The 14,609-nt window shown below is 29.4% G+C and overlaps 1 protein-coding gene across 2 annotated transcripts; it reads left to right on the forward strand.

The window, feature by feature from the left end:
- The first annotated feature begins 4,697 nt into the window (after positions 1-4,697).
- LOC18103005 (E3 ubiquitin-protein ligase AIRP2) lies at positions 4,698-8,399 on the forward strand. 2 transcript variants are annotated; one of them, XR_008056749.1, is made up of 5 exons: positions 4,698-5,022; positions 6,445-6,595; positions 6,699-6,765; positions 6,867-7,197; positions 7,897-8,036. XR_008056749.1 is itself a non-coding variant. In XM_006377275.3 (5 exons), the coding sequence occupies exons 1-5, from the start codon at positions 4,934-4,936 to the stop codon at positions 8,105-8,107; spliced, it is 753 nt and encodes a 250-aa protein (XP_006377337.3). In that variant the 5' UTR covers positions 4,700-4,933; the 3' UTR covers positions 8,108-8,399. The 2 variants fall into 2 exon arrangements, 1 of the variants encoding a protein (XP_006377337.3); XM_006377275.3 differs by having other exon boundaries at positions 4,700-5,022; positions 6,867-7,101; positions 7,897-8,399.
- Positions 8,400-14,609: the final 6,210 nt, after the last annotated feature.

Genomic DNA, 14,609 nt, shown 5'->3' on the forward strand with positions numbered 1-14,609 from the left:
CTGAGTTGACCCGGATCAACCCGTATAACCCAGATCCCAACTTCTTAATCAGGTAAACCCCGGATTGGGTTCGGTTACTATCTATAAATGATGAGTTGTCTCCCAACTCTGTTATTCCAATGAACTCACTCAAAGGTTAATCATCCATCATGAGTTTGATGATGAACAATGATGAGCTTAGCTATGTACCAAGATTCAATTATCAGTTGAGAATGATGCATCTACATCCAGTAACGTGATGAAAGAGATTGGGATTCGAAAAGTAAAAGGATTGCAATTATTTTTTGATCACGAATATGCTGATGCTCCATCTCTCAACTTGAAGAATGCACTTCGTGTGCCCTTGCGGGTCTAGCTCAGTGGTCAACAGGTAAGGCTTGCCTTGCCTCTGTCTCGAGTTCGACCCTCCATATGCATGCTTGTCACTCCCGCGGTACCTTATCTGTCTACTGGGCTTGCAGGATGTCCAGTAGAGCCGGGGAATAGTCGTGGTGCGCGCAAGCTGGACCGGACACCTCGAATTATCAAAAAAAATAAACAAAAAGCACTTCGTGTATTACATAGTAGTGAAGGGATACATGCTTGTAGCCGTGTACCCATGCCATGCTAAGTTGGTTTTATTTTAATAAGATAATAAAAAATATATAATAATGAAAAATAAATCAAATTAAAAATGATGATGATGATGATAACATGAAAAAAAATATTTTCATAAATAAGGATAAATGATATATTTTAATTTTTAGTTTATTAAATATATAATGATAAAATTAGATATAAAATAAATTAAATAAATCAATTTGAATCAATGATAAACTTGTAATTTAAAAAATAAAATACAAATTTAAGCAGCTAAAATTACGGCAACCCAGATTTTATAGTTGTGGATGTTATGTTGAAAAGAAATATATTTTTTTATAATAATAAATGTATTAAAATCGGTTTACCTGACAATGATAATAAAGGGAAAACAGCGAAAGGGACAATGCATTGACATGCTTATCTATCCGACAATGATGTTTTATTCACGAAATAAATAAATAATATATATATATATATATTATTCACCCTATATATAGGGACGGAGAAAGGGCGAGGTTAGCCCCTGTAAAAAAAAAAAAAAAAAAATTCTTGCCTTGAATAATTTTAAATGTAAAATTTAAATTTTGACCCTTCTAGAAGACAATTTCTAATCTGCCCCCTCTAACAAGATTTCATAATTCATTTAAGAGTTTGTTTGGAAAAATAGCGCAAATTATGTTCTTTTAAATTTTAAATTTTTTTATTAAAAATTATTTTTTTATGTTTTTAGATCGTTTTAATGTGTTAATATCAAAAATAATTTTTTAAAAATAAAAACTATTATTTTGATGTATTTTTAAACGAAAAGTATTTTAAACCGCTATCACAATCTGAAACACACTCTAAAAACATAAATCCAAATAAAAAATAAAATACTCTCTCAAGTTGATTTCATTTTTGGGAATAGTAAGGGAAAAAACACCTTAATAAAATTCCCTCGTTAAAAATATTTAAAAAAATTCATACCAATATTAAATTTTAGAAGACCTGAAGGATTGAAAATATATCAACTGAAAAGTAGAAAGATAAAAGTGAACTTTTCCCATTAATTTAAAAAATACCACATATTTTCTCTGTCTTTTTAACTCTAGTTCTTTATCTTTAAATTTTATCATTTCTTAACAAATTTACTTAAACTTACCAGTAATTTAGTCTTATAAAGATGAAATATATAAAAAAAAAAATTAAAGACAAAAAAAAATTAAAATATTGTCGCAATTCACGTTATGTGTTAGAGTGACACATGGGGCTAGAATAAAAACCCATGCGATTTAGTTTTTTCTGCAATAATGAAATGTAAATTATGGACAATAATTAAACACTTGATTGTTAAAGAATAGTAATTTTCAATTACTTGTTTTTTTCGAGACAAAAGTCACAAAACAAATTATAGGGGTGAAGGGTATACTAGCAAATAAACTAAAAATATAGGGCAATAATCAACTGAGGAAATAAGTAACGATCAGGAGTGCGTGGAGGCAATCGAAAGCAAGGGTAAAAGTGGCAGGTAGAGTCAAAGAAAGTGGGTGTTACTATTAATATCGACGAGAGGAAATGGAGAGGGTGCAGTTACCGACTGGTGCATCTTTTTTACTGTACTACGAGAAATTTCTTACTACATTAAAGCTGTGTTTGTTTACTGGAAAAAGAGTTTTTTTTTTTTTTTTTTTTAATGTTTGATGTAACTTGGGAGTTAAGGTAAGTTGCTAACCATACTTTCATTAGGGAGTTTACCTTCCCCTTCTCATAAAGGAAAAAATCTACCCTTATATTTGTCAAATAAAAGTTATATTGATTATACTAGTAAAAACATGAAATGGGGTATATTGATATTTTAAAATAATTATTTTTATGCATGTCAAATTATGAAATTAAAATTTCAGTTTATTTTTCTAAGCTTTTGATGGGATTTATTTTCATAACATAATTAAGCATTGAATAATACTTTTCTTCAAGGATAATAATTCTCAATTTTCTTTTTATTTTATTCTCACAAGTAGGTGTTCTCTTATATATAAGAATTTCTCTTTTCACTTTGTAGATTTTGTCCACTCCATCTTATTGAATTGACACATAATACTAGCTTGGACAAAATTAATGCATAAAAATCAAATTTTATATAATAAATATTTTTTCTATAATTCTAGGGTGCAACCCGCATTTCCATAAAAAAAAATCATACAAATGAAGCCATAAACTAACTTACTCTTTTTTTAAAAATAAAATAGGAATAATTATTAAAGAGAATTATATAAATTATATCTTGAGACCTCATCTAATAATTTAAATTATTGGATTGAATTGATTATTTAACATAGTATCAGAGTTATATTGACCAAACAATCACGAGTTTGAATTTAACCACCTTTATTATTAAGGTATTGGGTTAAGATAATTTTTTGACAGTAATTACAAAAGATTTTTGGTTTAAATTATGATTAACTACTATTATTTAAAAAATTATAATTTACATATTGGATTAATGAAAGCTTTTAAATCTAACAAATTGATCAGAATACCCTCGTAAATATGATATGAAAATATTCAAAATAAAATTTTATTTTTTTAATGTGGGATTTGAAACCCTTTAGTATATATACTCTATTTTCCCAAGAAAAACGTTATTTTTTCAATGTGAAATTTAAAATCCTTTCGTATATATAATCTAAGTTCATAAGAAAAAAGTTATATTTTTTCGATGTAGAATTTTAAACCCTTTAGTATATACTATATGTTCCCAAGAAAAAAATTATTTTTTTAATGTGGGATTTAAAGTCATCTCGTATATATACTTTATATTCATAAGAAAAAAGTTATGTTTTTTCAATGTGGGATAATTTTTTTTAAATATTCTTTTAAACTTCATTATTTACAACATATATAGTCTAAATTCACATGAATTTTTTTTTAATTTTTTATATAAAATATTAAAATTTTAAATATTTTTAAATTTTTTCCAGATTAATCTAAATTAACCCGAGTTGAGCTATAAAACTCAAAATCAGACCGGATCAATCTCCAAAAACAAGTTTGATAACTATGCTTTTTACCTTAGTAACAATAAGAATCCAGGCCTTTTGAAGGGGAATCTGGGTATGTGAAGGAAAGGCTAGGAATTCTCATCTTGTATTTGTTCAAAAACCAATGCATTCAGAGACATAAACATCGTAGCATTAAAAATGGCATGTGCTCTTCCACAATCCCGCAGCCTCATCGTAAATTTATTACGTGTTTAATTGTTTTTTTTTATAGTGGTTTTTTTTAAAAATATATTAAAATAGTATTTTTTTTATTTTTTAAAAATTATTTTTGATATTAGAAAAAAAATAAAATATTTTTAATTTCTTTTAAAAATATTTTTAGAATAAAAAACTGGCTCCTTGGGCAATTATTTGGGAATTTAGGGTTAGAATTTAGAAAAGAGAGGAGAAAAAGCTGAAGGACGTGGCTATTGCTTTTTTTTTTTTTAATCTAATGACAAAACTGTAATATTTAATATAAGTTTTTTACTCATTAAATATTTTTTTTTTTTGTAAATAATAAGATATTTTTTGTTATTTTTCTTCTAAAAGTATATTAAGTGTGAATGTGTGTTTAAAATTAAAAATTATAATGAATAATTGTAATTTAAACCAAATTATATGAGGTTTTTTTTGTAGTTATCAAATTAAATATCATGTTTAAATTATCTTAACAACCCACTACTGATTCATTAAAGAAAATTTCTCTAAAATTGTTTTTAAAATTCAAACAAAGAAAATAAAGAATATAGCGAAGAATTTGTTTGATATTGCAGTTTAATTATATTTTTAATATTTTTTTAGTTTTTAATTATTTATTTTAATATTTTTAGATTATTTTAATATGTTAATATAAAAAAATAAAAAAAAATATATTTTAATATATTTAAAAAAAACAATATTTAAAACAATTTTTATCTCTTACCAGGGGAAGCAGGTAACTCCTTGCTGTTGTATGAATATAGCAAACACCACCTAATCTAAAATGTGTCAGGAATTAAATAATCAGCCTGTCCTTTTTGAAATGGACGCTTATACCCTTGTTGGTTTCAATTAAATACCATTTGAATCATCTTCGAAATTTGTAAATTTCTTTTCTTTTTTTAAAAAAATTAAATTTTCAACGCTAGCTCCACGACATCCCACTCTCTAATCCACGTGTCTTCTCTCTGTCTATGGCTTCCCTTTCAAGAACAGAGTAGATGAAGCTCCTCTGAGAAGAACCAACCCCACCACCACAAGAAGAAAAGGAGGTTTTGGTGGAGACAAAAGAAGAACAATTTTCAGGGTTTTTAGCCGAAAGAGAGAATCCTGTTGCTTGGAGGTTTTTAATGAGAGATATGTATATAGGGTCTATGACAAAGTCTTTTAAGGACTCTATTAAAGTTCTTGAAGCTGATCTTCAACATGCTAATACTCTGTAAGTTGTTCTTTTTTTTTTCCCTGGGTTTTCTTGTTACATTTTGTGTGTGATTTTTTCTTCGGAATTCCTTTTCTCTTTTGGTTGGTGCTTGAATGGAATGATAGAAGTATTTGACTTTTTGCATTTTTTTTTAATATTTTTCTTGTTAGATTGATGAGGTTTTTTTTTTGTTCTTAAAATATTTTTTTTTGTGGTCTTAAATTCAAGTTCTTTAGGTTTTTGTTCTTAAATTTTGTTTTTTTTATTTGAATTTAACTTCCACTACCACTGCTTTTTTTCGTTTTTTTTTTTTTTTTTCAGAATGAGTTATATGAATTGTCATTTAACATATCCAGTTGTTGTTGTTGTTGTTGTTGTTATGTAAAATTTGCTTGACAAAGTCTAATTTCAAGTTATTTTTTACCCTCTCTCTCTCTGAAATGTTGCAAGTCTTCTCTGTGTATTTAGATTTTTCAAGATGGATTTTTTTACGGCTTTTGATTCTTGCGGTTAGCTTTTGAGTTTAGATTGTTCACTTTGTGTTTGGCGTGGCTGCATTTCATGATAAAGGCAAGCATCGAGCACGATTGTTTTAATTCCTGGATTATTGGTTTGTGATATGTGAAATTGTTGCAATGATTCTCGTGGTTAAAGTTGGGAACTTTTCTGTGTTAGCCTATAACTTGAAATGTCATTTCAAAGATGTCCCGGTTGAAAATATCCATGTGGGTTTTGCATTTTGCATTTGCTTTAGCAATTGGAAGGCATTGTGTTTGTGTTGAAGGATAGAGGGGGCTAGTTTCATTATCTTGATAAGCTGAGTTTACTTGGCTTCACATGATTTATGGGATCCACCTCCTTAACAGAGTCATCACTGTGTTTGTGTTGTTTATAATGATATGATCGCCGTGGTTGGATTATTTATTGCCGCCCCCTCTTCCTACCTATCATGTTTCAATGCAGTCACGTATTTAGATATGCTTGTTAATGATATCTGGATCATAGAGATGTTGTCATTTGGAGCGTGAGTTAAGTTTTGTAAAGGACAACCCAACCAGTTCTTTTAAAGTTTTTGAAAGCTGAAGACTTTACCAGTTCCATGGAATTTTCAGAATGGATGTTTTTGCACAGAGCATCCTTTTTAATCATTTTTTTCTTTCACAACATATTTAAAATGTTTTAAAACTTTGAAGTTAAGTCCTGTAAATTCCTGATTAATGTGGACCCATATGCCAAAAATGGTCAGGGGAAACTAAGATGGATTTGGGCGGGGGTTATGCTTAAGTATGCTTTGAATTTTTTCTCCTTTTATCTTTTATCATGCTCATACATTTTACCAGTTTCTGTATCTTACTGATGAGAATTATGAGCTTGCTAACTTGAGTCTATTGCTAGATTTTTATGCCTGTTTAAATTTTTATCTTTCAATCTTCGATGCAGGGCATCAGATTTTTCAAGGGATTATGATGGAGCCTGTCTTCAGATGAGAATGTCATATGCTCCAGCAGCAAACCTGTTTCTTTTCCTTTTTCAGTGGACAGACTGCCATCTTGCAGGTGCACTTGGACTGCTAAGGATCCTAATTTATAAGGTTGAACTTTGTTCATTTAGATTAGTCAGTGGAATTTTTTTCCCTAGTATTAATTAACTGAATCATAGAAAAGCCTGAACTTGGTTGTTTCCCCATGCCTCAGGTTTATGTGGATGGCACAACGACCATGTTCACTCACGAAAGAAAAGCAAGCATCAAGGAGTTCTATGGTAAATTTCTGTCTTCCAAATATTTTGAAGTGTAATATATTTTTTAATCACTTAAGTTAGTTCCTCCATGTTATCATAATCTGCATTGCTACTATGGCCAGCTGTGATTTATCCCTCTTTATTGCAACTTCAAAGAGGGGTCACTGATACAGAAGATAAGAAGCAGAAGACAGTATGCCTGGAAAGGTACCGAAGAAGAGATGATGAGGAACATAGGCAGCATACTGACATTGACATTGAAAGAGAAGAAGAGTGTGGAATATGCATGGAGATGAATAGCAAGATAGTACTGCCCAACTGCAACCATGCCATGTGCTTGAAATGTTACCGTGAATGGTACTCTCCCCCCCCCCTGTCCCTCTCTTCCTCTTGAAGTACTGGAGTTAGCCTGCTCCTTTCTGAGGCTGGGCAAGTTTTTGTGTCAACCACATGGTATATGCTTCTATTAGGCTGTCTTCTTATCCTGTTAGATAATGCAGGTTTCAATCTCTACACTTAAATGTGAAATACAATAGCAAACTAGAATTGCTCCATTCTGTTTTATTTGTGGTTACATGTATAAGTGATCCCATTACACTCTTTTTTCTGTAATCATTGGAAAGGCAGGTAATTCAAGTTGGAATTTTGTAAGAATTCAATAATGATACCTGGCAGGTTTATTTGGCTAATGCCTAGACCATGAAATTGATTCTGCAATTTGAGGCTTGCTTGCTCTTGGGGTGCAAAAAGCCTTGTCAATCTAGTCAATCAAATAAATTAGTTAATGTGGCATGGCTTCACCATCATTATCTTTGTAACCTTGATTTATGATAGGTTTCTCGACCTTGCCTGTCTTGACTATCATCCTTCTTTTCTTCCCACGCTATGATACTTGTAAAGCTCATCATGAAGATGGAATGCGTAGTTGTTGGGCCTGCAGCAGGCTGAGAATGCAGAAGGTTTTTGTGTCTGGCTCCACCTTGAATCCTCATCAGTTGAATATTGTTCTTATTGATTATGTTTTCTGGTTGGTGTATTTGTCAGATGCAAGTGCTTAGCTCTTTCTCTGTTCTATGCTGTATTTGGTCGTTGCTTTGTTTCTTAATGTTTACATCATACCTGAAAATACTGATATGTTGCAATGAATTGCAGGCGAACAAGATCCCAGTCATGCCCCTTCTGTCGTGACAGTCTCAAGAGAGTAAACTCGGGAGATCTCTGGGTATTTACTGACGGCCGGGACATTGTGGACATGGCCACCGTGACGAGAGAGAATCTTAGAAGGCTTTTCATGTATATAGAAAAGCTGCCGCTGATTCTTCCTGACAACCTTTTCGACTTGTATGATTCTCATATAAGATAGGTGATGAGTACAGCCAGGAATCGCCATCTGATATGGTCTTTGGATGAGCAGTACACTTCCTTTTCTTAATATAACGTAATCGCTGGAATTCATTTGGCAAAATTTAGGGCTCTAAGAATTTCAGCAGCGTCTTCCCACTTCCTGTCAGAAGAAAATCCAACCCGAGTTATTGTGGGTTGGCAGGTGAAGTTGATATATTAAAGACGGGGTCTTGTAAAATTGTATCTAGCACATTTGTACATCCTTGTATAGCTTGAAGCTTGCTTATAAAAGCTCAGCAATTTCTCTCTAACTCACTCTATCCGTGTCTTGGGAACAAAAAATCTCTTTTTGATTCACTGTAAACTTGCTAGGTTGTTCCTTAAAGCTAAAGAAATCTAGTTCACACTCTAGTTTTTAGAGTACTTTTCAATTTTTTATATTAATATATTAAAACAATAAAAAAATAAAATTTTTTTAAAAATAAATTTCTCGAAAAACACGGCATGTCAACTGGAAGTGAAGCTCATACTGGATGCACAGATAAAAGCTCTACGTGCTCTCTTTTTTTAGAGATTTTATACAGCAGCCTTAAGGAACGTCTTACGGACCTTTTCATCTTAAAAGATCATGCTGAATCGATTTTTTGTAAGAGGACAAGGACAGATTGTCACGGCCCATGAATTTGAGGTACAGGCGTGGCGGCCGAGAAGCAAAGGATGTTATTAAATTCGGATTGGCGGGTTGATATGGTGGCTAGACCGGTTCATATTGCTTAAAAGACCAGTCAGTGCAACAAGCTGGAAAAACCCGATCAACCCGGTGGGTTGACCCATGATCCGGGCGAACCTGGACAAGACCCAATGTTTTTTTTTTCAAATGTGGTTTTTCTCCTACCTCTATTGTTTTTTTATAATTTTTAGTTGGTTATTAACACCTTTTAAAGTTCACTATATAAATATTATAAAAATATTTTATTTTTTCATTGTGGGATTTGAAACCTTTTAGTATATATACTCTATTTTTTCAAGAAAAAAATTATTTTTTCAATGTGGGATTTGAATCCTTTTCGTATATATATTCTATGTTCACAATAAAAAAATTATATTTTTCAGTGAAGGATTTGAAAACTTTTAGTTTATATACTCTATGTTTCTAAGAAAAAAGTTATTTTTTTAATATGAGATGAAAATTTTTTTTAGTTTAAATACTTTAACTTAAAAAAATAATAGTATCTTTTCCATGTGAAATAAAAAAAATTATTTTTTTTTAAAATTTTATTATTCACAATATGATATAAAACTTTAACGCCTTTCTTGTTCACCCTCCGAAGAGCAGGGTTGGATACGGATACGTGAATGTAATTTTTGGGATTTTAAAAAAAATCAGAATTTAGGCCTGCAATATTAACAAACACTAGTATTATACAGACTAAATAATTTTCTTTTGTTGATTCAAATATAAAAATAAATAACTAGTAAATTAAGACATGTTTGACTGGTCCATATATGTGTGTATATATATAAACAATAAAATAACCAATTTAGTAAATTCCATATTAAGGGCTATTTATTAAATAAAAACAAGTAAAATAACGTCACTTGCTTTGAGTTTGTTTTTTCATTTTGAGAGGAACTTAAATAAAATCTAAATATTTAATAAATTGTAAACGTTTTAAGGACATCCCTTTTTTTTTTTTTTTATAGACTATAAGTAAAAGGATTTCAAGCTCATTGAAAACAATACTAAATTTTTAATGTTCGGAGCTCCCATCATTTTGAGATTTGAGCTCTAACCACTTGTTCATAGATATATAATTTAAAATAAACATATTTTAGTATATCAATCACCTAAGTTTTGATAATTCAACTAGCTATTTGATTTGTGCTTTGTGACGAGAGTTAGATTTTTTAAAAATACATTAGCTCTAGGGATGGTAATGGATACACACATGTCGGATCTCTTGATATCTATATTCTATCTATTATCTGTTGAATAATAAATTTAAATATCAATCGAGTTTAGAGTATCTATTATCTACTATTATTTATTAATTAATAAAAAATAAAATAGTTAATATGTATATCTTGAAAGATTTATTGTAAATATTATAGTTGCACCAAGTGATAAATAATAAAGCCTTAAGAACATGTGATTCATCATCAACAACAATAAAATTTTTATTACTTTAAAGTGTTTCAATAAATAATATTTTTTATTTTAATTTAAATACACACACAAACACACTTAATATGCATGCTAGAATTCTAATATTATATTTTTATTAAAAAGAATATTTGTCATAAATTTTTATTTTATATATTTAAACTTGTATAAACACTAATATTTTTATATTTTTATAAATAACTTTTGTTTAATAGGATAATCTACACAATCTATGTCTAATTTTTTTTTATCACTAGTATAATAATTTTGATTGCGTTTTTTGCAGATGATCTCAAACCTCATTTGCTGTCTCATACTTCGCTAACTGCATACCTATAGAATGCTCAACATAATTGTTGATCGAAGTAATACTCTTTGCATTGTTTGCTTCCTATGCTTTTATGAAAACAACATCTCCCTCTTCAGTATTCTTAGGTACCATATAGGTTCCACTGATATATCCCATATCTTTTTATTCTTAAGAAAATTTTGCATTACATAACTCCAATATGAATAGTTCTTCCTATTCAACTTTACACTCACAAACTGAAGCGAATTATCTCTTTCAGTAGCCATAATCAACAATCACAGAGAACCAGACTACAAAAGCAACAAAAAACAAAATATCAAATTGCAAAAACTAAACAGATATCGCAGAAACTAAACAAATATCTTCTCGAAGTTATACGATTACTCCAGAAACAAAAAAAATTACAGAAACAAAACGCAAATACCAAGTTGCAGAAACTGAAGAGATGATGAAATACCAGATTTGCAGAAACTGAAGGAAAGACAAAATACCATATTTGCAGAAATTGAACGAATATCACTCCAAAACAAATTAACAAAAAATGGATAGATTTGCTTACTTGATGTAGCGAATATTCAAGAAATTAAACTAGAATATGAATATTGATAAACTAAGAGTTGAGGTGGCCAAATTTGTGATGATAGGAGCTTGATTTGTGACAAAATGAGAGGGGAGGATGCTTTTTTTTTTTCTGCATAAAAAAAAGAAGAAATGAAAGAGAGGGATAAGAGATCTGGTAGGTTATAACTTAAATATTACCAATGAATTCACTAACAATTATTAGCGACGGTTATATTTCATCGGTAATTTTGTTTATATATTGACACGTAATATTTTCCGAGGAAATAACAAGGGGATACCTGCCTATTTTTTTTCATTTATTGATTCTCATATGTAATTCTCTCGATATTCATTGACAGAAAAAATGACGTCATGTTCCGTCAGTAAATGTCACTATAATTTATTGATAGTTTTTTGTTTTGTTTATATTTGATGATTTTATGGTAGTGTTCTGTATTAATTGACATGTGATACAATCCCTATACGACCTCGATGAATTTCTAGCAAGAGTTTAAAAGATATGAATTTCTAGAGAAACAAAAGTCCTGATGTATTTTTTTGAATCAAAGAAGTATAATTAACAACTCAAAAAATTATGTTTAAACTTGCACATATTAAATACTATTTTTTGTTTTATTAACGTAGGTGTCCAGATCAGCTTGCACGCACCTCGACTAATCCCACGGGTCCTGAAGTGTGAGACTCTAACTGGTGACCTCTAGGGAACAAACCTAGAGCTTGATCAGTTGAGTTACATCCCTCAGGGTTACCACATCGAAAATATATATATGCATTTAATAGAAAAAATAAATTGTTGGTTGATACTTTAAAATAGTTTTATATTGACTCGAACAGCGTGTGATGGTGTACTCAAAACATGAAATTAATTAAGATTTTCTTCACATTTCACAATCTTTCTAATTGGACATTAATAATAAGCTCTTATCTTGCATGATGGAACTACTTTCATCTTTAAACCCTGTTGAATTTTCATACTAAACTTCTTTTCTAAATGCTTGACTCTGTCTTGATCATCTGTTTCCTTCATCCCCCTCCCGAGAAGATTTAAGGGAAAAAAAAACCAAGTTTGAAAAGTCATGAATCTTTGATTCTAGAAAGGACAGGATAACCCACTTCAAAAGTTTGAAAATTTCCCGGTTGATCTTTTCCTAATACATGTTTGAAAGGTAACTTCTCCTAAAAATAATAAAGTATACATTTCGCTAGTCAGCAACGCAGACACTTTCTATTTATTTAGTAGTGTGGTAGTTGTTGCTTTTCAAATAACTTTTTATACCAAAATACATGTCAATAATGTTTTTTTATTTTTTAAAAATTATTTTTGACTTTAACACATCAAAACGATCCAAAACGTACAAACTATATTAAATTTTAACAAAAAAAAAACATTTTTAGAAACGCGGTTTACACCGCGTCCCAGACATGTTCTTAACATGGTCATAGGATACTTGACTTGCTCAAATCCTGAGATTTTCTACTGCAATAATATACTATTAATCTGACTGCTCCACCAAGCAGCAGAACTTATCATTTATTGACCAGAAATAACATCTGAAAACTTCATACGCGCTTGATTTCATTAATTAAGAAGATATTTTCGCAGATAATTTTCAGATAACGATCCTATATAAAGGGTAGAATTAGCAGCCATTCATTTATATAGCAAAAAGAAAGTATAGGAAATGCGAGGATTATAAAAGCTTGTTTGGAATTGGAGTGGTGGCGGTTTAAATTGTTTTTCGCTTAGAAATATATTAAAATAAAGATTTTTTACTTTAAAAAAATCAATTTTAACATCAGCATATCAAAACGATATGAAAATATATAAAAAAAATTATTAAAAAAAATCAAAATTTTTTTTTTTGTGAAAAATAAATTTCTTTTATATTTTTAGATCGTTTTAAAATTCTATTTTAACATCAGCAAATTAAACACACATTTCTTCTCTGATGCTTTTTTTCTCTTTTTTATCCTTTTTACGTATGAGTCCAATATTAGCGGTGAAAAAACAAGTATCATTCCCGATCTTTGATCATCATGTCATTTGCTTCCTCATGTGGATCAGTTAAAGCTGTGGTTGAGATTAAACTACATTTTATAAAATTAGCTCTGATATTATATTGAAACAGTTCAAATTAACAGAAAACAAATACAAACATAAGAGAGAAAGAGATTAGAGTTTTTTTTATTAATCACAATATTTTGAAGTGTAGCTTTAATCTAAATACAGAAAAATTATATATAGACTAAACTGAAAATATTATTCTATCCTTGATAAATAAAACAAGGTATATATATAAAATAACCAATTTAGTAAATTCCATATTAAGGGCTATTTATTATTAAATAAAAACAGGTAAAATAACGTCACTTGCTTTGAATTTGTTTTTTCATTTTGAGAACCAAGTCTCATTAGGAATTAGAGAGGAACTTAAAGAAAATCTAAATATTTAACAAATTGTAAACGTTTTAAGGACATCTTTTTTTTTAATATCACTATAAGTAAAAGGATTTCAAGCTCATTGAAAACAATAGGAAATTTTTAATGTTTGGAGCTCCCATCATTTTGAGATTTGAGCTCTAATCACTTGTTATATATATATAAAATTCAAAATAAACGTTTTTTTAGTATATTAGTACAATAACTTAAGTTTTGATAATCTAACTAGCTATTTGATTTTTGTTCGGTGTCGAGAGTTGGATTTTTTAAAAACACATTAGCTCTAAGAATGATAATGAATATAAACATGTCAGAGCTCTTGATATCTATATCTATCTATTATCCGTAGAATAAAAAATTTAAAAATCAATTGAGTTTTGAGTATCCAATGAATATCCATTATCTACTATTATTTATTAATTAATAATAAAATAAAATAATTAATATGTATATCTTGAAAGATTTATTGTAAATATTATAGTTGCATCAAGTGATGAATAATGCTTTAAGAACATGTGATTTGTCGTTGAAAATAATAAAAATTTTATTACTTTAAAGTATTTCAACAAGTAACATTCTTTGTTTTAATTTATATATATATATATATATATATATATATATATATATATGTATGTATACTTAATATACATGCTAGAAATCTAATATTATATTTTTATTAAAAAGAATATTTGTCATAAATTTTTATTTTATATATTTAAATTTGTATAAACATTAATATTTTTATAAATAACTTTTGTTTAATAGGATAATCTACACAATCTATGCCTTTTTTTTTTTTTATCACTATTCTAATAATTTTGAAAAACACCCATCAATACTCATGATGGGCGAGGCACCTAAATTTGTGGCAGAAAAATCTTAAATGATAAAGACAAGCGAGAAGCGCAAAAAAGGAAGCTCATCCTCACGTCAGTGGGTCATGTAGGGTAGGGAGAAAAGGAACAGGCGTCCATGTCCAAAACCGAACATGCTATTGGCTAACACAGCCAAGACTCCTCACGTTC

Source organism: Populus trichocarpa, chromosome 11 (assembly GCF_000002775.5).
Source record: "Populus trichocarpa isolate Nisqually-1 chromosome 11, P.trichocarpa_v4.1, whole genome shotgun sequence".
NCBI lineage: Eukaryota > Viridiplantae > Streptophyta > Magnoliopsida > Malpighiales > Salicaceae > Populus > Populus trichocarpa.